The sequence below is a fragment of the Trachymyrmex cornetzi genome, unplaced genomic scaffold, assembly GCF_001594075.2.
Source record: "Trachymyrmex cornetzi isolate Tcor2-1 unplaced genomic scaffold, Tcor1.1 scaffold129, whole genome shotgun sequence".
In the NCBI taxonomy this organism is placed as follows: Eukaryota; Metazoa; Arthropoda; class Insecta; order Hymenoptera; family Formicidae; genus Trachymyrmex; species Trachymyrmex cornetzi.
Genome location: NW_017295861.1, coordinates 3019504 through 3044364, shown reverse-complemented (window position 1 = coordinate 3044364; position 24861 = coordinate 3019504). Strand labels below are relative to the sequence as shown.

General features: G+C 31.6%; 1 protein-coding gene across 1 annotated transcript in view; it reads left to right on the top strand.

The window, feature by feature from the left end:
- Positions 1-24861, top strand: part of LOC108770543 (dipeptidase 1) — a 143647-nt gene that overhangs the window by 66262 nt on the left and 52524 nt on the right. Inside the window, exons 3-4 of the mRNA XM_018522174.1 lie at positions 1123-1403; positions 2815-2971. Coding sequence (XP_018377676.1) covers positions 1123-1403; positions 2815-2971 — 438 coding nt within the window. The remainder of the gene's footprint in view (positions 1-1122; positions 1404-2814; positions 2972-24861) is intronic.

The window sequence follows — 24861 nt, the reverse complement described above, 5'->3', positions numbered from 1 at the left end:
AAGATAAAATGTTTCATCATATTAATACGTTTGAATATGTTTCATTAAAATCTTTTGCCAATACTCGGTCGGTTTATTTTAATTATTAAAATATATTGTGACTTCAGTTAGCCAGAAAAGTATTAACCTTCTGCAATGTCGTTTATAACGCACGAAATTACAGATAAGTAATTATTTATTTCCAAACGTACGTGTTTACGTCTGAATATCAGCATGTAATCTCCATCACGGCTATTAACCAGATTAATTAATTTACTAGGCAAATATCTCGATATACTGAACTGACTCAAATATTCTGTCTGCTTCATGAATGAAATCTGTTTCGCAAACTTACTATTTGAACATCAACCAAACTGATGAAAAAGCTACCTACAAAATAGATGTGCGTCTTAATAGATGACCTAATAGTTCAATAGCCTAAAATAGTTTATTGAAAAATTGATAAAAGTGAATTTTTGAAATTTTAGACTCAAAAACGTATTATTTAAGAAATCTGTACATGATTTCAGAAAAATTTTTGAAAAATATTATAAAACCGTAAGATAATAAGTGGCTTAAAATTATAAAAGGAACTAATAAGGAGCATACAGAGCCACAACGCCAGTTATAAGTAGCGCAAATATATTCAATTTAAATCAAGTAAACGTTCACTATCTGACCATCATCAGTACAATCAAATTTCATATTATATAATATTATACATATTATATAATTTCATATTATATAATATGAAATTTGATTGTACTGATGATGGTCAGATAGTGACCGAAACGTTTACTTGATTTAAATTGAATATATTTGTGCTACTTATAACTGGCATTATGGCTGTATGCTCCTTATTAGTTCCTTTTATTATAAAAAAAACCGTTCTCTCTAATATAAATTAAACAGGTATATCATAATATTTCTTTTACGCTTGTTAAAGAATCTAATACTCAACAAACAAGCTGACATTACTTGACGTCATTTTGACATCAAAATAATGATAAATAACGTCAGCTTTGTTTGGTAATCTCTATTCCTTATAACAATTTCCTCTGCAACGAAATTAATAATTCAACTAGATCAATAATAGAAAAGTAAGCAGAATGTCATACAATTTTGGATTTTTTTTTCTTTCAGACCACGTGCCTAACAGAACTGCCAGACGTGGCGCCTTGCAACGGCACCGTGCGATTACCGCCACCGTGCGAGGACTCGCCTAGCAGCGGCAGCAGCAAGGATCGCAGAGACGAGAGTCCTCGCAGGAGGTGTCGGGTGTTGGCGCCTATCCTGCTCCTAGTGGTCGTCCTGCTCCTCGGAGGCCTCTGTCTGCCGTTTCTACTACAATCCGCGCCTGCCACGCACCAGCAGAGGCTGGACGTGATCAGGAGGATTCTCACTGAAGTGCCTCTGATCGACGGGTAAGCGTTTTTATTACCGAATTGACGATAAAACGTATAACCGTCGGCCAAAATAAAAAAATAAATATTTTTAATATGCAAAGACATTTGAAAAATAATACAAATTAAATTGCTCGTTATATGGTCTTGTTTTCGGAATACACGATCTCACTAATATAATAGCAAGTAATTATTACAACCTATCATATATTACATTACATAATCATATGGATATAATCCCCAGATACTCGAAATCGAATAAATCCTATTTCGATTCTATCTTGCTTATTAATCTCAAGTAACATTGCTGTATGCAGATCAATATGTATTTCAAACATATTATTCAAGCATATAATTCCATAATTGTGATATTTAAATAGAAAACATATCTCATCGCTACATTACAAAGATTATATAGGATTATATATTATAAGATCCAGCTCGTTGTTAGAATAACAAAAAAAATTTAATTCAAAAACCAAAAACGCGAACAAATGATGCAAATGTTAAAAATAGAAATAAGTATCTTATTAAGTATCTATATAAATTATGTACTAAAATATAAAAAAAAGCGAAACAAGTTCCGACTATAATCTTCATCAGTCATAAATATTAAAGAAAAAATTACATATCACAAATTTTTAAACTGATAAACATTAATTGTTCATCTTACAATGTGGACATAGATTCCGATTATCTATTTCACAACTTCGTTAGATAGACAAAATAAAATATTATACAATATTCATATTAGACGGACGTGAATAAATTAATTAAGAAAAATAATATTCGATTTCAAAGCGAATCTTAATGCTTAAATATTTCAGAATGAATTTACATATCCAATACTGCAAAACCACGTACCGAAATCTTTTTCAGTTTTAAAACGCAATCATGAACAAAACTAGAGTATTTTGTATCTCATATTAAATTGACAAGCAATTATCTTAGAAGAATATTAATAATTTTATGCTATTATAGCATTTTTTAAAAACTGTAAATAATTTATTGCAAAAAATATTACTTCAGCCAGAATTTAAACCCAGATCTCCCATATTCCATGCAAGCGTTTTCCTAATTCGACCGAGGCTTCGGCAATTTTTTTTCACAATAAAATATTATAATTTGCAGAAGAGATAACATCTGTAATATTTTACTGTAAAATTTTAGACATAAAAGAATTTTAAATAAAACAATTTCGCATTGTTGTACTCGATTAGTAGTTTGAGTGCATTAATCAAAATTCTAACTAAAAATAAACAAATCAAAATTTTCTAGTTGAATCTATTATAAATTTAGTTGAGATAATATAATCAAAATTCTGATATGATCAGAATCTCCTGATTCTTTCATTTTCAACCAGAAATATTTCTTAGTAAATTATACATGTTGCACGTAATATTTTGTTAAAACTCATATTTCCAATTTGCAGGCACAACGATTTGCCCTGGAACGTCAGAAAGTTCGTACACAATCAACTTGGCGAAGTCAACCTGAGCAGCGATCTTGGCAGGGTTGACCCATGGGCCAGATCAGACTGGAGTCACACGGACATCCCTAGATTACGCGCTGGCCTCGTCGGTGCACAGGTAAATTTAACATGACATTCATTAGGTTGCTCTCCACCTTTTCTCTCCGTTGGTTGTTATTTCCGCTTTTTTGGCGCACCATCTCTATTCCTGCATTTTAGTACCTTCTCGCAATTTCTATGTTAATTTATGTTACGTCACACATTCATGGATCAAAAACACATTATTTTATCAAAAATCAAAGCAATGGAAATATAATATTCTTTATTAATCACATGATATATTGTAAAATCTTTTATTTATCATTATAGAGGATACTAAAATGTCGGAATAATAATACGTTTTCGCTGACAAATCAGATTCAAAATATTGATCTTGCTAAGAGAAAATCGTTTCATTTAAATAAGCCTTGATTCCTTTATATCACGATAAAAAGATTAACGTCAATTCGCTGCAAAGTTTTCAACAGGCCAAAACTATTTAGATGCAACGAATTTACGACCTGTACTAAGAATGATATTGAATTGCGAGCAATTAGGTATCAAAGGAAGCAATCCAACTTAAACAAAGACGCTCGCCGCGGCGAGCGTTTCCGAATATGACAGGCCAACTTTACCGAAGAGACTTGTCATTGGCATAGAAATGGGCAATTCCAATTGGACCCACACGTAAAAGCCTCCAATTACCGAAACATATTATTCGAATGGAATAACTATGTGCGCAACTGTAGTAAACGGCGGTACTCGCGTTGTTGCTAAAGCGCCTATGCAGTTTCCGAACAATTCCAATTCATTATCGGTTCTATCTGTAGCTATTCGTTGTAACGGATCGGCATTGGCCGGCGCACTGCGTCTATAATTCTACTCGACTACGCGAGCGCGCGCAACCCAATCGGATCATGCCAAACGATGAGTCGAAATGCCTAACGATGATTTGCAAGCAAACTATGAAACAGAAAATTTACTTGCTGTGCGACACTACTTGGCGTAACGCTGATCAGCGATTAATAGCACTATATGAACTACTATAGAGAGTTATCCAGTTCGATCGTGAATTCTTTGTCATATGTTCAGAGAAAAAGACAAATAACAACTATATATAAAGGTGACAAAAGTATATAAGTTTTATATTTATGCAGAATTAATATATATGGAAAGGATAATTTTACTGAAGTATCTAAAAATTTAGCTATAGATACAGATATAAAAAACTGAAAATAATTTTGTTGGAACCTCAAAATAATCATGTAGGTCGCTCACTGATTGCCAGAATGTCGAAACTTCTTACAATATTGCTCATCATTCTTGAGATTACTACGTAATTATTTTGATGGTCCAATAGAATTATTTTCAGATACGTATTTAATTAAATTTTTAAATACTTAATTCTGCAAAATGGTTCTTTCCGTGTACATAGTTCAACTATTTTACAGTTATTGCAATTATAAAATAGTTTGTTCTAACTAAAGACGGCTCCAGACGTGGCCAATCTAAGTTCGCGTTATTAATCTTTCGTGTACATGTGTGTGCAATATTTATTAATGCTGCCGTACATTACCTACATCATCTGGAGCGCTTCTTTAGTACATTCTACATAAAACTTATATACAGTGAGTGCAAAAAGTATTCGTACAGAGAAAATATTTTTTAAAAAAACTTTATTTTTAAAAAGTAAATATCGATAAATATTTTCCAGTGAGAAATGAGTCATCGAATTGATTTTAAATCAATATCGATACGATGATTTCAATACCAATTTCACGTCGATTCGACGTTTAATTGACGATCATTTCTCTCTCTCTCTCTCTTGCTGGATAATAATTTATTCATAAAGAATAAAATAGACTGTATGTTGCTTAAAATTATATATATATATATATATATATATATATATACCAAAAAGATAAGTATTAATTATAGAAAATATGTCGTCTGAAAAATAAGCAAAAATTAAAAATTGTATTGTTTGGATGCTCAAAAAGTATCCGTATTATACAGTCAAGATATTTAACTTCTAAAATCAAGAATATGTGCGAAGCTTATTTGTTAATGTAAGAATACACGGAGAGAATTTTCTTTTAAAATTTAGCCTGAAAATATGGTAATTGTGGTACAATACAATATTTTAAAGATTTTTACCATGCACTTCAGTAAAATTGATAACTTATTTTATACTTTATTGTAGTTTTATTAATGAATGAGAGAGATTTATATTAAAATTCTTCGAAATACAATGTTGTCCCACGATTGTCATATTTTCAGGATAAATTCTAAGAAAAAATTCTCTCCGTGTAGAATGTATTCATTGTATAAAATTGTTAATTAATGTTTATTTTCTACAAATAAGACTTGTTTTTATAGAAAATTTCCTTGTACGAATACTTTTTGTTCTCACTGTAGTTGTCATCGCTATGTTTTTCTCTGAGTGTGATAACTCTTGACGAATCGAGTGTCGTAACAATATGATATAAATCGTCGGCGAGATACGAACCACTTAATCGGCCGCAAGTTTTCGAAACCGCTAAAAATCAGTTAAATGTCTAACTGAAAATCACTAAACCGCATTGATGTGTCATGTGATCTATCGCACACGCCATAAAAATCTTCGTGCGTGCGATGTTATTAAGAAAGACCTCTCGATAAATCCGAGACTCTCAACGTCTGGCCACACGTCGTTTCTCTCAATCGTCAGTCTTGTATCTCGATAAGTTACGATCGTCGAAGCGGGTCAACAAGTGAGCACTAACTCTTATCGGAACCAAGAATCCTACTTGTTCGATCCCGCCGTCTCTTGCCGTCTTGCCGAGATATTGGCAATCGACAGATACAGACGGAGGAAGGAAGCATCATCTACTTCGAGCCTTCATCGCCGCGTCCATGAGGTGTCCCGAAAAAGATATATACCGACAACGAAAATTGATTCCCGGTATCGAGAAACACATTTTAGAAGCACTTTCTCGAAAAATTTCGCCAAAATCCGTGCACCTTCACTCCGATAAATTTTAGTAATTTTTAAATTGCTGAGAAATTTTATTTTCTTTTTCCAACAGATTTAACTTCAAAAATATATACACAAATTAAAAAAATAATTTCTCGATTATACTTTCTCTATGAAAATATCAATTGTTAGTTTATCTGGTGAACGTGATTTTAAAAAAAGGATGAACCGTATATATGCAGTGAGATAGACACCAATAATAGCCAATGTATAGAATCCATTGCGGTGTTTGAGCAGTAGAAAATAGGTTTCTTTGATCCCCAGCAACTCAATTTTTAATTCAATCCGGTAAATGATTACCTTTGAAAACTTCAATTAGCCGATAAACGTGGATATAGCCATATTATACCTTTGAGCAGGAAAAGATCAATTATCAAAAGCGGTGTTATCTTTACTTATAACGTTATTTTTCGTCAGACACACTTTTACTTAATTCTTAATAAAAAAAAATCGCTATTAAATACTATATTCGACAAACTAGTATTTAAAAATCAGTATTTTATATAAAGTAGAACGTAATAATTTATTATGTTTATTATTATTATTGTTATATATAATTATCTTTTTTTTTCATCTTATATTGTATACAATACCCATATAAAACAACGAAAAATAAAAAATCGAAACATATAGACGTTTTAAAGATGTCTTTTAAAAAATATCTTTAAGACGTTTTTTTAGTGTCTTTAATGTCCCATGTCTCTTTTTGCGTATTGTCTGGGTGCACTGGTAAACGAGAGATGTTATTAGAAATGTGTATAGGTATTTATGCTTGTTAGTTTACTCTTCAAAGACTATATTAAAATATATTAAATTAATTGAAATAGAAGATTGCATATTCGCACAACGTACTTTACCTTAATTAGATGATTTGATTGGCGAAATAATTACACCTATTTTGAATCATTTCGACGCAAAAATTAGATATTTCTGTTTGACGGTAAACGAGCACTAGAATATTTATTTCGCAAATAAGTTATTCATCAGATTGAAAAGAGCAATAAGCGATGTAGAAGCGAAACCATAAAGGCACGTAAATGATCTAAATTAATCCGTTGCTATTATTGGCGTATTTCCGATGCTGCATAATTTATCTATATCGGAAAATTTCATGGATAAATGAAATGGCGTTTGTACCCGATTCGATATTTATAACCTGTTACTCGTGTCGAGGCAACACGCTACACAGTGTGTTAGTCCATAAATTTATATTCCCCCGATGTAATTCGCGCGATCAAATACAGAGTATCCTTATTCTTTCTAGTCTGCTGTAATCCACATTAATCAGGCGACGACAAGGGGATAAAATAGAAGTGCAAACGAACACGCTCGAGACTATCGAGAGTGTGTGAAAATTTCACTCCAGTTTTACCGATTTACGTCAAATCCAATCTCCGGGCACGGTGCATTTATTACTGATCGTGAACCCTTTTAATCCTGACAATTTATTAATCGCGCCGACAGACAAGTGATAGACTGTCATTCTCCCAATGGTAGACGAATTTATCGTCGACTCTTTTTATTATTAATAGTTTAACGCTAAAGACGATCGGATTATTTACAATCGTCAGCAACTCTCAGTATAATAAAATATTTAATACTGTATAAGAATGCGTCGGAAATTATCTATTTTTTTTCTCCTACAGACTGAAATCTAGTTGCTGAAACTGTCTATAAATGTTGTAATATTACACAAAATTATTTCTTTATATAAATATATATACCTATATTTGCAAACAAATGTTAAGGTAATCAATTGGGCTAATAAAAGTGCGTTATAATTAGAACGTGAAATTAAGATGTAAAAAAACATACTTTAATGTCAATAATACATGTATATTTTATATTTTTTGGATGTGTCAGAACCAACATATTTTTTATTATTAAAAAAAATTACTATATTTTTATATTTTGCAATCGTAAAAAAACTGTTGCGTTCACATATTTAACTTAACATGTGTTTCACATATTTAAAAAATTAATACGGATGTAAAATCGGATTTTTATATATTAATGATGTATATTTTAAAATACCGTGCAGAGAGAATATTATTTTTTTTACAGAAGACATGTTTTTTAAATATTCTCTCTGTACTTTTCCAAATAAAATATTATTCAAGTTTAAGTATCTTTCTGCTAGAGAGAGAGAGAGAGAGAGAGAGAGAGAGAGAGAGAGTTTGGTCTTTTCGAGTCTTTTTTTATCTCTTTACATACAGTTATAATTAAAAGTTTAACACTTTAAAATTGTCGACGGTATTCTGTTACAACTGCCGAAGATGTCAATTTTATAATTTTTTATCTTTGCTTCGATTAAAAAATAATTTAATTATCATATTTGTAGAGGAAAGGTGAGGGGTATGGAATACTATTTTGTTTTATTGAAATAACTTAATACATTTTTATGCGACATAACTACTTTTTATACAAAATTAGTCATGAAATAATACCAGTTATAGTATAGAAATTTTTCGGATATATATACAGAACAAACGTAATTTTAAAAACATTAAAGAAGGAAAAAAATGGTTGTGAAATAAGAGTGAGAATACGAAATATACTACCAATTAGAACATAGTATAATTTTACATGTGCTTTTCGTTACCAAATTTAATTTAATTTAATTAAATATCATTTTAAAGCACATTTAAACTAAATTGAAGTTACAGAATTAATATAAACATACTTCTCAAAATTACGTGAAGAGTACACATCTGTAAAACTGTCTGCTACTTGCAAAACTGAAATGTGCATAATTAATATGTAGTACAACTTTACACGTTAAATACATACATTTCAAATTTAATTCAGTTGTATTATTATATCATGTAAAAACCACATTCAAGTTAGACTGAATTAAGAGATTACTTTTACAACGCAATAAACACTAATGATCAATGGTCATGTTATAATATTTAAGTAGGCTATGAAGAAATAATGTTGACAATTCTCAAAATGCAAATTATACAAGATATCATAGTATTCAACAACCTCCTACCTATTTCATAATCTCCTCCTTTCCTCTATCGTTAGAATTATTTCTATTATATTCACATATTTTCAATATTCTGTATTGTAGGTATATCTAATAAAAAAAAATTGAGACATTTATTGGAATTAAAAAAGTACTATCGGCGAGAGAGAGATATTCTGGTGTTAAAGAGAAACCCTCAACAGATACGAGAAGCGATTGGATGCTAATTATTAAATCGCTCAATGAGCTGATATATCCCGACAGCGCCGAGAAGGGCTTCACACCTCGATCTGCGGCTATATTTGCGATTAAGCTGGTCTCTTCCTCTCATCTCCGTCATCGATACGGGCGTCGCGCCCGTTCGCTCTTGGCCCGCGGAGGATATTAATGGTCCTCTGGGCACGTTCCATGACAGAGGCAAGCCAATTTCGATCTGGATCAATGGCGACGCCATAATCAGCAAAGCCCTCGGCAGAGCCATTCACTTAGGCCGAGGCTGCTGGCGGCAATCGTGGCGCTAATACGTCGCTATAGAGAGAGAATCATCAATACCTAAACTCTCCCCTTGCGCTTTCTGCCTTCGCCCTCCTCGCATCCTGACTGCGCGTATGACCGTTCGTATTCACATCGTGTCCCATTATCGCACCGTGCCTTCGAGATTAAGCTAGAAATTAGATCGTGCCCCGAGTGAGTGGCCACTTCACGAGAGATGATCGCGTGACAAGAAATTATCTAAGAATTTTCGATCCCGTGTGAGAAAAGATGAGCGTTTCACGATGAGCGACGTAAAGTAGTATAAAGTAAGAACTTGATCCGCACTTCAATTGAACGTTAAGTAGTCTAGGCGGTTGTAAGATCTCTTCTATTAACGCACCGTTAAATATTACGACGATGATTAGCAAAATGTACTTATAATAATGTAAAAATATAATTTTGTTTGTTTTTTTTGTTTTTTAAGCGATTTCTCGTTATTATGTACGTTCTATATTTATCAAAAATATTTCTCAGATCTGAGCAAACTCACATTTATTCGAATATAAATTCATAACAAGTTATATACAGCCATGTGCAAAAGTATTAGACTTACAATTTTCTCGCATTTTATGAAAATTTAAATATCTCGGTAAAAAAATCTCAGAGGTTTTCGATTATATTGTAAAACGTAAAAATAGAGCTTTAAATCTGCGTTTAAATCTTTTTTTTACGATATTTTGTTCCTAAGTTACATAAAATTGAAAAATAATATCTTTACAATATTTTTGTTTTACTTTAAAGGGCTACAGTTCAATAAAATATCAGCAAACAAAATTTAATATGAAAGTATCTAAAAGTAAGCTTTCTAAGCTTTAAAATGCTTCTTGAAAAAAAAAATGTGTACGATAAATTTTCAGAAAAATATCTTTTATTATGTGAAATTTCATATGTAAAAACTTTTTTAAAATTAATGATCGAATAAGGCTTTTAAAAAATTTTGAAAAAATTTATATGATTAGTTAAGCGCATTATAGCAAACATTTTTTTCTCTTTTGTCTTTTTTCCGTATATTTTTTAATTTCGAAATTGAAAAACATTTTAGAAAAAATAAGTTTTTACACAATAAAATTTCACATAATAAGAGATACAGTATCTTTGCAAAAAATTATCATACAAATTTTATTCGAAAAGGATTTTAAAACTTAAGAAACTTATTACTATCAAATACTTTCATATTAAATTTTGTTTGCTAATGTTTCATTGAATAATAGCGCTTTAAAGTAAAATAAAAATATTGCAAAAATATATTATTTTTCAATTTTATATAACTTGGGAACAAAATATCGTAAACAAAAGATTCACACAAACGCAGATTTAAAACCCTATCTTTACGCTTTAAAATGCGTGATCAAAAATTCCTCTAAAATTTTTTTCGCCGAAATATTTAATATTCGTAAAATGCAATAAAACTGTAAGTACTTAAATTTTGCACATGGCTGTATAATTGTAATTATCGTATGTGTGTGTAAGTTTCATTCACCACGCGAATATTCGCCCAAGCCGATTCGATAGCGAAGCATACCGAGCGATTAGTCATAATGGGCCGGTCCGATATATAATAGTCCCAAGTCAAGAGCCCACGTACTCATTACGTATTCTACCTAGCTCGAGCTGCAGTCGCAACTTGGATAAGTTTGCACCGACACTATTTGAATGTCGAAAGAAGGGTGGGGGTTAGTTTGGCGGACTTCGTAACGGTGCTGCCAGTGTCAATGGGCCGGTAAGGTCGAACGGAAACTTTAGACTTCGATTATTAAGGCGCTAATTACGTCGACTAACACGCACCTCGCGTCGAAATTCGAGTTATATTAAAATTTCTCGTTACCAATCGATGCTTTGAATTCCAACAATAGGGGAAGATTGGATGGTATCGAATACTTTAGATTTTTCAAGACTTCATTTTGTCGGACTAAGTTTAAAACTAAGTTTGTGATGTGTATATTATATAATATAATGTGCATTGTATATGATATAAAACATTATTGTTATACCTTTTGATCATATTTTTTTAAAAATAAAAATAACCAAAATTTTTATATTTTTAAATTGCCATTACATTTTACAACGTTTTTGTAAATTGGAGGATGGTATTGGAAAAAAAAAATTTTTTTGAACATGTTATTAATTATAAATTTTGAATGAGAAATTCTTATTTTTTATTTTGAACATGCAAACTCCACACTTATTAAAAAAACCTCCTTCAATGTTGGCACAGTTTTCATAAGCCCGACATTATATTGAATTCAGTTTTCAAAATCCGCAAACAACGTAATTAGTCTTTTCATCGCTGTGTTTATTGGTCTCCTTAAACACTAATATTTTTTGCGACATTCACTAACATTTTATTTCTTTATCTTTATGCTATTAAAAATTAAATTATTTTTACAACATTAAGAAAAATCTCAATTTTTTAATATAAATTAATTTGAAGTGTTTAAAATTAAGATAATTTACGCAAAATTTCATCGTAATTGTCTGTTTACGTTAATGATGTTTAATTATATTCTGTAAATAAATAAATAAAAATTTTGTTTATTTACAGAACAAATATTTTACAAAACTAATTTCTGCATCGCAATGAAATATTATATTATATTATAAATTATCTTGAATATATGTATATTTAAAGTATTTAAATTTAAAAAATTCAGATTTATTCATTATTTTAATATTTTCATTAAAGCACACATATCTATTTCTTATTGAAATAATTTGTTATTCATGTAGAAAATCGCCGCTAAATTTGTTTACTACTTTCAAATGCAATTAATATAAAACTAATTTCTTCATAATTTTTTGAATGTTTTAAAAATATGTCTAATACATCTTTAATGATGTTATTGGTTAGTGAAATTAACTCCGTGCCGACATAAACAGTAGCTACACAACAAAATGAATAATAACTCACAAACAATACTGTTTCTATTTTCAACATAGAGATGTTACGCATAGATTATTAATTGAAGTTAGTAAGTGTTGCCACACGAATCTAATATTTTAAACAATCCTTGTTCCATATCGGTCAATATTACCCAACCTTTTGTAATATAAATTTTGAAAAAACTTTGAAATTTACAAGGCAGAAGCCGTAGAATTAATTTGAACAAAATATTCATTTATCTTTCTTTATATTATATTACCGCAAATATTTTACACAAACGTGTTTATCGAGTTTTAAAGTTTCATAACTAAAATTCTGGTTATAAAACTTTTCATATTATAACCAGAAACTATTTTCAGTGAAAAATCATTAAAACGCGAGCTACATTTATACATGTGTACGTACGACCAAAATGGAATGCTTCTTCCATTCTTCATGAGATGTTATTCATTTAGAACTTCTTTTTTATTTTTGTAAATAAATGTATAATAGTAGATATACATATAATATTTTTAAAATTTTTATTTTTATAAGATTAAGATATAAATAAATCACTTGTAAACGCATACTGAAAAAAGGTTCGGCTAAAAAAAACGGTCGTCACAAATCGAAATTTTACAGATATATCTGCACTTGAAGTAACTTCATTTACTTCTCAATAAGATACTTTCATAACGATGCAAAATTACAGGTATGAAATTATTCAAAGGTTTCATTCCGGCATATTGCAATCGTTGAAATTGCCCTGCCAGTTGTCACCTTGTCACAATTCCTCGTCCACGTTCGACTTAATCTTTTTGTGCCTGATCCTGATCAGCTAATAAAAATGTAACGCGAGCTTTCCTCTGGGAACTGACTGTTGCAGCCTCGGTAAACTGTTGATTATTGCTAATACCCTCTTTACTATTAATTCCCTCGTTCGCACAACTTGTGGCGGATTAATCGCGAACCATTCGTGCTTCGTTAATGAAACATTGTTGCCAATTTACGAAGAATTAGTAAGCGACTTAATTAGAAACTTTGCGATTTTATTATTGATAATATTCGCCCTTGCCGGATGGAATTTTAAACACTGGCGAAAAGTTCGATATGTTCGAGAGAAAGAGGCTGCTTTACGATTAAATGCACTTAAACTGTGAAGTATCATGCTTCGCTGTAAAGCAAGTTTATAATCTTATATAACAACTATTCTCGTTCCCAACGAAACGCTTAATACTTAATAATAATTCGTTAAAGTCTTGACTCGCGTGAAAAAGATAAATTTCTTTTATCAATTATGACATTCTATATTATACACTGAGAGGAAGAAAATAGTTGTGGCAACTATAAAATACAACTCTAAAATTTAAATACATGTAACTAGTTTAAAAAGTTAGTTTAAAAAGTAATAAGAACTAAAGTAATACCGAATACCATAAAAATATAGTATTGTACTGTAAAAATGTAGTATTCAGTACTACTTCAGTTCTTAATATTTTGTAAAACTAATTGCAAATACTTAAATTATTAGAGTTGTTACTTTAGTAGTTGTCCAAACTATATTTTTCTCTGTATTAATTTATTGAATTAATTAAGAACAAATGTGGGGAAAATTGAATTAAATTCTCAAAATCGTTACCCTTGAAATAAGTAATTAAAAACTGAACCAATCAGAGTAAATGGTACGATTAAAGATGTCAATCCATCAATCATATATTGGATCACAGGAATGAGAATGACAGCCAACCCGTCACTTGTCCCTCTTGTTACCTGTCTCTCACTGAATTTGTACGACCGCCTACAGCTACGTCCCGTACGTTATTGTCCAAATCATGTTACTACTAGACTGCATTATATTTGACGAAATTTTAAATATGCTATATTACTTCTTTAACTTCTATTATATATCATATATTATATATTTATTATTTATTACATATTATCTATTACATATTTCGAAACAGCAGTTAAATAAAATTCTTATAATCCTTTTCGAAAAATTAATCTACTAACCAAAATTTTTTCATATAATTCATGATAAATATAGCCTAATTAAATTTCGATTAGTTCCATTAATTTAATTATAATAAAAATGGGTTTAAATATCGGTTTGTAACAAATCTATCTACATAGCAGAAAAGTACATAGCAGAAAAATCGATAAAGTATCAAAGTTGCACGATACAATGATAATATCAACCGAATAACAGATGTCGATACGTCAATCACTTTTGAAAATTGTCAGAATTTAGTCTGTCTTTATTCACCTTTGGTCTCTGCAAGAAGACACTTGAACATTATAAAGATGGATTATCTTCGATAAACAATAGCTTTCAAACGATATTTCATTCATTGTCGAATAAACAGACGTAATGTATTCCAATTATTATCGAACATTTATGCATTAAATATGCATAACAATCACTAGTGACATTGATTATCTATTGTAACAATTACAACTTAAAATGAGTATTAACTGATTATCTACTTGACATTTTTCATATAATATTAAACGTTATATGCTTTAAATCTTTTTAAATAAATATTTTTTCTATATTAAAAATTTAATTATAATTTTTTCTACATATTAATATGTAAAAAATGTAAAAAAAACGTAATAAAATAAATAATAGGAGAAAGCTTTAAAGTCTAAATAAATTATTTATTATATTCGCAATGTCCGTTATACCACGCAGGGCGCGATTTAATCTAACATCAAATGTCAGAAATACCAGTCGTCGCTGATTGCGATCGAAAGTTCACGCTGCGAGCTTTCTTTCATCTTGTTGTCAATCGTCGACCGCGCATGTTTATCACGATTCGCGAGGAGGGGAATCGTAACCGATTGCGATGCGAAGTTTTGCGAAAGTCAGTGGTGGAGCGGCGACAGGTGTCGATACGTCAATCAGTTTGGATTCGGATCGATAGGATTCGGCATACGCGTCTACGTTCTCGGGCGATGAGGAACGTAACGCGGTATGAGAATAGTGGACGGGGAACGCGAATTGGTCGTTATTACGAGAAGGGTATTATATCGGCGTGCGGTGCTGGTGTACGCAGGACCGATTTACGCGGATCCGTTTATAGCGAACGCATGGCGGTGCTATGTTGGTGGACCACTATCATAATTAGGTCATATTGGATAATGGCGCTGCACCTGGCTATTCCGTGAGAACACAGACCTCCCGTATTCCCCGGCGGTATTCCCGAAAAGATGCATACCTGATCATCGCGGAGGCTGTGCGCCTGGCTTAATTTGCATTCATAGCATAGAGGATGGGTAATTAGACGGTCAGATAGAGGTGAAATTAAATTTCTCGGAAAAGAAAGTCGATATTTAATTTTATGACGGACAAAATGCCACTATACCGGCACTTCTCGTTACGTTTTACATCCCGTTACATTCCGTAGAAAAACCTATCTTTTTACATACGCGATTTATTGACACATGTGTATTATATTTCAATTTGTTTGACTTTAACTTGACGAGGGAACACTGCGCGACAGTTTGCCAACATTTACGATTAATTGCTACGATGAAACTCAAATGAACTATGACCGCCGTATAACAACTCAACTGATTGATTGTGATTTTAATAAGTAAATGGGGCGCTGATTTACTTAAATATCTTAAAATATAATCTTTAAATATGAAAATAGAATACCAATTACAAATATTCTGTCTATAGAATGCATTCATTAAAAAAAATTCCGAATACAATACTATCATAAAATAAAATTAATATAAAAACAATTATATTTGTTGTTAAAGAGGAAATATTTTTTTAATGGAAAGTTCATAAATCTAAAAAAAAATGACATCGGTTTTGTGCCAAATATTATATGCTAGCATTATGCGTTATAACATTGGATAAAGATTTATTAAAAACCTAAGAATAAATAAATTTAAATTTATGTGTTGTTCTTGTCTTAAAACATCTTATTTAAGAAGAGTGAACAGAAATTAATGATCTAATCTTAATATTGTTTTTATATTGCATAAAGTTGCAATAAGTTTTGTCCTTTATAAAATTAAATATTAATTATATTTTTTCTCGTTATCGGAAATCCTTTTTGAAAGAGTACTCGCATAACAAGCTGTTTTATAATATAATATATTATAGGACCGTACATGTGATAACACAAACTATAGAAATCAAAGCCTTAAATGTTCTAGCTGGATCTTAATGCTTGTATGATTCTTACGTGAATTCATATACTACGTATGTAAGCTGTTTTATTTAATAAATATAATTTTACAGCGCATTTTTACAAAGCAACAATAAAATAAACAAAAAAAGCTAATACGAGCAGCGAAAAATAAATAAATGTAGCTTACTATAGAAAAACATCAAAGGAACAGTTTATTTGGCTGAAGAAGACTATTTCATTTCATTTTCAAGAAGACTATTTCGCTTTATTTGAACTACTTCAAACTCAGACGTACCATTAACAGCGAATTAGCAAAGTGCTATTTCTTCTTTCTCGTTCATGGAAACTAATCGAAATTAGTGATTATTTTTCTGCTGTTCCTCCTACTTCCTATTCGAAAAGTGCTAACGAACATGTTTTATCGCGTGCCGTTTAAAAAGGGTATTATTGATTATCTGGGCTTTCTGCCAAAAGGTTCATTTCCGGCATCACGCGGAAGATGACTTACGTCGATCGTTTTCAAACTCGGATAGGAGACATCGTGATCGAAAAGGACGCGCGACATTTTTTCCAACGCGAAATGGCTCACTCTCGTTACATAAACGCGGAATAACAGCGACGAAAAAATTCCCCTCGTTTACCAGACGCTGAAACGGGAAAGCATATGAACGAGAGAGGTCTTTTCATCGCTATTATTTCTCCTGCCTATGCAACCGGGGCGAGCCAAATCGTTGTTTACCCCGATCTGTAACTTGGCACCGGAGCCATCCGCTTTAAGATCGCAAATAAAATTCCGCGTGCCGGTGAAATTCGATTTTCGGTTCTTTCTGCCGGGAGATATAACAAGGTTCCAGACGGGACGTAAGAAATATGGAGACTCAGAATTTCTAATTCTTTTCTTATCTAATTTTCTTCTGCTCTGAAAGACCCGACCGAATCCCAAATGAAAAGCAGAAAAATATCTCTTCTCAACGATTTCAGAAAATAGCAAATTTATTTTTCTCTCGTTTGACTCGAATTACGATCCGTATCGGCCGGTTCATTTATAATTCTTGTAAACTAACTCTTTCGAAATAGTTTCCAAGTAGATCGCAAAACCGTATACGTTTCAATAGCGAAAACTTTTCTCGCAAGAGAGAAAAATCGGTTTGCTTTATATTCTTATACAGTAACGGGCTATTATTCGTACGGGAATCGTTCAAGTAGACAATATATTGTGCTACTCTACAGAAAATCAGGTATGCACATGGAATTCGAGGCGGATAAGGTCTGCGTTTCAATGTACTCCTGGACGGTAATTCGAAGCGGGTAAACATCGTCGAAAGGGTAGGTTAGCAAAAAGAGATGGCAGTTTCCGCTATCCCGAAATTTCCACGGCTTTCATGCCTGACATCTGCCTCTCTGCAAATTTATTTGTACCAGATATGTTACTTTCTCGTCGCTTATGAGAACTAGCTTTTCAACCCAGTAAGACATCGTTTAATAAATGACCGAACTTGTAGAAATAGTCAAAACAGTATGCAGAGCATACGAAGAAGAAAGATTCTCTGCAAATATTACACGCTTCAAAACAAAATCGTGAAATTGAACTAGTTTTTCATCTTTGAAATAATATAGGTAATACTACAAGAACCATTTTTTTTTTCACATATTAGAACTCAGTCGAAACATCGGTTTTGCTCTCTCTTTGTAAAAGTTAGATAGGCGATAGACTCGTCAGTACATCAAGCGCAGATGCATCCAACGGACAAATAATCGTGCGTAGCGAGTATCAACTGCGCTATTGGCTTAGATATTCAACAGAAGCAGAGATGGGCATGTATTTGAAATACTTTTATTTGAAAAACAGTATTAGTAAGATAATTATATTTTGTATTTTGTGTTTGTTCGGAGTACCCGAAAATATTTTGTATTTTGTATTTCATGGGAGCATATAAAAGTATTTTGTATTGTGTATTTCAAATACTAACATTGATATAATCAACCTTATTATTTGAATTACAAGATACAAAAAGGTTTCAATTTTAAATACAAATATTAAATACAAATACTTTCGATTTTAAATACAAAATACGTAAGATTTTAGATACGTTTATTTATATTTTAGATACGACAAAATACGTTTAGATTACGTCGCCTGAAAGAAAGACGTTGTTTCCTTAGTATACCGATTATTGCGAAGAATATTACTAAGGCCTCGGTAGTCTAATGGCTCAGGACGCTCGTACGGTTTACAAGAGATCCGGGTTCAAGTCCCGGCCGAGGTAATATTTTTCGCAATAAATTTATCAATAGTTTTTATAGACTAACATCTTTATAATATATGATGCTTGATGGTAGCATCAAATTATTAAAATTGCTTGTCAATTTAATTCGCGATTATTAGAGTAGTTTTAATTGCGTTTATTTAATCCGGAAAAACAATTCGGCGCGCAGTTTGAAAAAAATTACAATATGGTTTATATGCAAGTACATATATAGTATATATTAGTAATTCAAGATTGAATTATTTAAAGCAACGAAGATCCAGCTCCGACCGTAATAGGCAGTTACATTCTAGTATTAATTGAGTTTCACAAAATACATAGTACTTTTATGTGATCCGTTAAAACAAAAAATTCAAAATTTGCATATATTGTGTTTTAAATAAAAGTATTTCAAATACATGCCCAACTCTAAGCAGAAGAGAAGGAGTCTTAACTGCGACCCTGGTATTCGTATTAATACACGTATCAATCATGCGATAATTGCGTAATATTTCAGTTTTGTGAGTTTGCGAATAATTTTGGTCAAATTTATCGATAATCTACATTGAAAATAACCTCGTCGGAGGTGGAAATGTCTGCTTAGTAATTATTTACATAATTGACAAAGGCTCGTAGCTCCTTTAATTTTATTTGTTTTTTTAAAAACGTTGAGCCGCTTCGATTCTTCATAATTTTAATTTTATAATCGTATAATTATATTCATTCGATTGTGTAATTATAATACTCATGATTAATGAATTTTTAAATATTTTAATATATGTAATAATTTTTCAAAGTAGTTATTCTCTTTCCTAATTTTAAACTACTGCATAATTTGAGATTATTACATCGACAATTTAATAATAATGATTAAAATCATTTGTATGAAGGTTGCCAAATTTATCTCAATTATTTTGTATGCAAAATATGTCGGACGAACGATGAATTTTGTTATACATATATGCAGCTTTTTGAAATTTAAATAATTTGCTTCACCAAAGAACACCACAGTTGCACAATTCAAGTTTGCAATCTAAATTCCAGTTCTCCTCTCGGATATCCGATTCATAATTCATCTCCATCTCCGTAGCGTAATTCATAAGACGGTATGTATACTATCGTTTTACACAAAACGAACTAGGCGAGCCCGTGTTTGCGCGATCTCGCAGCGATGGAAATCCGAAATTAGCGAAATCACCTTATGCGGAAACACGCGCGCGCGATTGCTCGTTCGCACTTGGATCGTTTATTAACCAAATACAAAATTAGAAATCACTATTAGACGCCTACGTATAATCCGAATATCAAATATTTCAACCCTTACTTTATATATGATATATGTGAACAAATTAGAGAATTTATATTGAAGTTCATTAAATTTTATAATTTAAATTAATTTTGAATTCAACGTCATGTTACTTTATACGAAACAAATAAACATAATAAATAAATATGTATATTACAATGTTCAACACATATATTTGAGAATATTGTATATTTAATATCACAGAGGCAGCGCATTCGGAGCGTTGAATGGACTTTCCTTTCAATATCGAAAAATTCAGCTTTCTCTTCAGCATCGCAAAATTGCACTTTCTTTCTGGTATCGAAAAATTGCGCTTTCTTGCAGCATCGGGAAACGTACTACAATGTCTGTTCGTCCGAATGCATTGCGCATCAAGCACGATAGACTCGTCAGTACATCAAGCGCAGATGCATCCAACAGACAATGTACTGTATGCAACTGTAGGGTTGCTATAGAGATGACGTACAGAAATATGGCATAATTTGAGGATATGTCAAATAATATTGAGAAAAAAACTATTTTAATATAAAACTAAATGTTCTTATTAATCCTACTGGTCTATTATTGATATCCTTACTAATATCCTATATTATTTTATTAAAAAATACAATATAATCAGCAAAGATTTTAGTTATAAATAATAAGAGTCGTAACAAGGAGCATATAAGCCTAATACTGGATGTCTTTGCCTAATTTTCTTTTATTTCAAAAATAATATATGTATTTATAACGTTTTCGACCATTTATCTGTAACTGATTACAGCGAATGTCAAATTGTTGATGGCAAGTAATTTTATATATTGAAGATGACCAAATAAATAGTCGAAAACGTTATAAATATATTATTTTTTAAATAAAGAAAAATTAGACAGACATCCAGCACTAGGCTTATATGCTCCATGTTACGACTCTTATTATTAAAAAATTTTTTCTCTGGCATTTGTTGACATTGTCACTTAATATATTAAGATATTTTTTCTATTAAATTTTTTTATTTTGCAGAGCCTTTTAACCACATTGACCCAATAAACAATATAATCATATAGTAAATTTGAACAGACCAGGAGGGTTAAAAGCACAACATCACAACGATTTACAGAGACATCGACAAGTATTTTAAAGTAAAAATAAAAGTATCGTTAGTATCATCAATATTCTTATAGGAGAAAGAAAGAAATTACATGTATCCATTAAACATTCGTTTTCGAGATTAGTATCAAGATATCGTAGAAAGCGAGACAGAGAGTCAAGATACGTTCTATTAGTATGAATAGATTTATTAAATGTTCCGTGAATATTTAAATCTTATCATAAGAAATAGAAATAATATTGCTAGTTTTATTATCGTCAATTTCTCAAATTTTTCGGTAAACGAGAATTATATATGCGAGGTACTTTTCTTCTGTCTTTACAAGTCTCGTCATATCTCACGAAAAGTTGACAACATTCTCTCGTTTAGTTTTTTTTTACCACGTATGTACGTATAACTTTTTTTATGAAAGATAAAAAACACTCATCGTCACGTTATTACTAACGGAGGCAATCTCCTGACACCTACAGATTTCATAATTTTATAGCATACTCCGCTTTGTGTCGTTGCCTGAGCATCGTGTTTTTTTATAGTGCTATGATATACAAGCCCCTGGCTATCGAGCGACGCTAGAAGAAAGGAAGAGCGTTTGATATATGATATGAATGATTCTCGTTCAATTATACGAGCGAGAGAAAGCGAGCAATAGATAAAGCCGAGAGCTCGTTGCGACGATAATAATCGCTCGTTCGCTTCAGCGAGAGGTTCTGCGTTTTACGCGATTATGTCGTCGGAGCGTAAGAAGCCGTTCTGCAAACTCAATGCGCGACGTAAAGAACATAAAAGCACGATCATAAAACACACGCATGACTCTTCGAATTTCTTGAAAAATTTCCTCAAAAATTTGTATATTCGATATGATAATATTAACCCTGCTAGTCCGCTCGGAATTATTTGATCCAAAATATAAAATTTATTTCCAAATATATCATTTAAAAACTTTTCTCTGATATGTCTTCGTCTGATAATATAAGATCTTTTTTGTGAAAATTTTTCATTCTTCATTCTTTAGAATTTTTTAATATATCATTGATCCAAACAATATGATTGAAAAGGATTCCACACTAATTATATGGAAAAATAAGTCTCAGTAAAATTAGTTACTTTTTTCACATATCTTGTAGCTTATAATGTGTGAACAAAAAATTATACACATGGCTCAAATAATGAATAATTCTTGATGTGATGTATCAAAGATACACAAATTTTAATCTTTGATCCATTGTAGCTCAAAAATTATCATTATTTGACCATTTAGGTCCTTTATTTCTGGTTTATTGTGTATTCACATTATGGTCTTAAAAAATATCTACTGTATTAAATATTCATTATTTGAGTCAATATAATATCCATTATTTGAGTCAATATAATATCCATTATTTGAGTGTAGATATATAATTTTCTATTCACCACACACATTATGAGTTACAGTATAAATATGAGAACCAATTCATTCTACCTAGATCCAATTTTCCATATAATTAATACGGAATCCTTTGAACCAAAAGAGTCACACTGGATTTCGGTGAGAAGTCTGAGAGAGACGGCATTATTATCTAACTGCGTGTACTAAAATCGAAACAACTTCGTAGCAGTTTATATTTTTCGCCAGCGAATTCAACTAGTCCGCTGGTTTGCAGAAAACATTACAACCGTTTATCAATCACAAAGTTTCTCATTCGACGTAACAGCAGAACTGCTCTCTCTTCCTCCCTCCCCCCCTCCCCTATCTCTCTCTCTCTCTCTCTCTCTCGCTTGATACCAAATAACGTCTAACAGAAGTACGTACAAAGCCAATGCGAAGAAATGCGGGAAAGTCGATTTCTTCGAGTGCCCGACGAGATGAAAGAGACAAAAGGTAATAGCGCTCATCGCGATTCGTCGTACGACAGTAACATCGAATGAAACGTGGTCGCACCATAATCAGATTCGTTTGCAGCGGCGTATTTGACCCCTCCCGCACCACCTTTTTCAATCCTCTGTCGTTCTTTCTTTCATCCCGTGCTCACCACGGTTTTGCGTTTCATTTCCTTATCAACGTTCAACTTGCGCTATTCTAACAAATTGACGAAGGATTTTATCAACGACGATGGAACTGCGAGGATATGCTTTGAATTTTTTTTTTCGGAATCAGATAGTACGAAGTAGAAATGTAGATAAATTGAAAGAAGAGTATATCGAAGGGAGAGAGAATTTGCAAAGATGAGAAAATTCACACTGGAAATAGCATGTACGCGAGGAAAAGGAAGATGAATCTCTAGGAGTATTGCGCTCTATTTTGATGAGATGAAATATCATGAAATTTCGAATATAAAAAGTCTTTACATTTTTCAGCGAAATAAATATTGAACGGAAACTAAGATAAACAAATTTTTATATAAAATGTTCTGCGACAATGTATTAAGTGTTAAACTTAATTCCTGCCGTTTTTCGTCTCCAAAATTGATTTGTTTCGAAGGGAAATACCTTAATCAAAGTATTATTAATAAAGTATTATTAATTAATAATAAAGTAGAAAATGGAGGAAATTACTTTGATTGAGGTATTCATTCATCTTCCCTTCGATACAAATCAATTTTGGGACGAAAAACGACAGGAATTAAGTTTAAGACCTAATACATACATTTACATTATAACATCTCGTCCATTTTATAATTAATAAATTTATCGTATTTTATGATTTTCTCTGATATAACTCTCTCATGCTATTATTAAAAATTGTTTTAAATTGCATTTAAACATTTTTAGAATAGTTCTAAAAATTAAGCAATTTATAACTTTATATTTAACATCTTGAGCAATAAAATAAAAATAGCAAGAACAAACTCCAAATATGTTAACAAAACATTTAAATTTCTATGATTCCCAAAATCAAACAGTTGTAGTTAAATGTAAATGGAGTAATTGAACTCGATATAAATATTAAAAAGTGCCTACGTATGTATGTGTTAGAAAAAGTTATTGAATGCATTTTAAAGTTTGTGACATTAATTCTCCAACGATAGCGCTCCGGCAAAGCTATTGCAAATTACATGGATCACTATATTGTGTGAGACGTGTCTACTATGTTAACATACTGCGGAGTGGACTAACATGCATAATCGACGCATATAATCAATCTTCATTCCATACATGATTCCAATGCACAGCCTAATTAACCCTTCTATAATACCCCTAATGGACAATGAACCCATTTTTATATTATTTTTTTCAATAAAATATGCAAATATAGTAATAATATATAACAGGATATTTTTTAATTACCTCATTAATTAAAGTCTCATTAATTAATACAGGTAATTAATTCGAGCTTAATATACGAATGAAAATACAAAATAATTATAAAAATTAAATATGTGTCAAATTATTTTGAAAATTATTGTAAGTACCACGTAAATGCGATGACGGCCACAACAAAGGAAAGAACTGAAGAAAGCCGAACGTAAGCCCGAGACAGCGCAAACAATCGGATTTAGAATTCCGGGCGCGTTATGAAACAGTTGCGAAAGCTTCTATCTCTCTTTCTAGTAAACTCCGCCGAAGATACTGGCGGCTTCTAATCCAATTATCGAAACAATCCCGATGAAAGGCGCGACCATTGTCGCCGACGAGAAGCAGGCGCGCCCGTGAAATTCAATTTTTTAGTTTTCCCGAAGCTGCTCTTGTCCTTTCGCTCTCTTCTGGCCTCGGATAAATATTAAGATCCGGTAAAAGAAAACTCCGTCCGTTGCGCTCTCCGACCTGATTTGTAAATCGGATTGAAAACGACTAAGTGAAATACTTGCGACAAAAGGA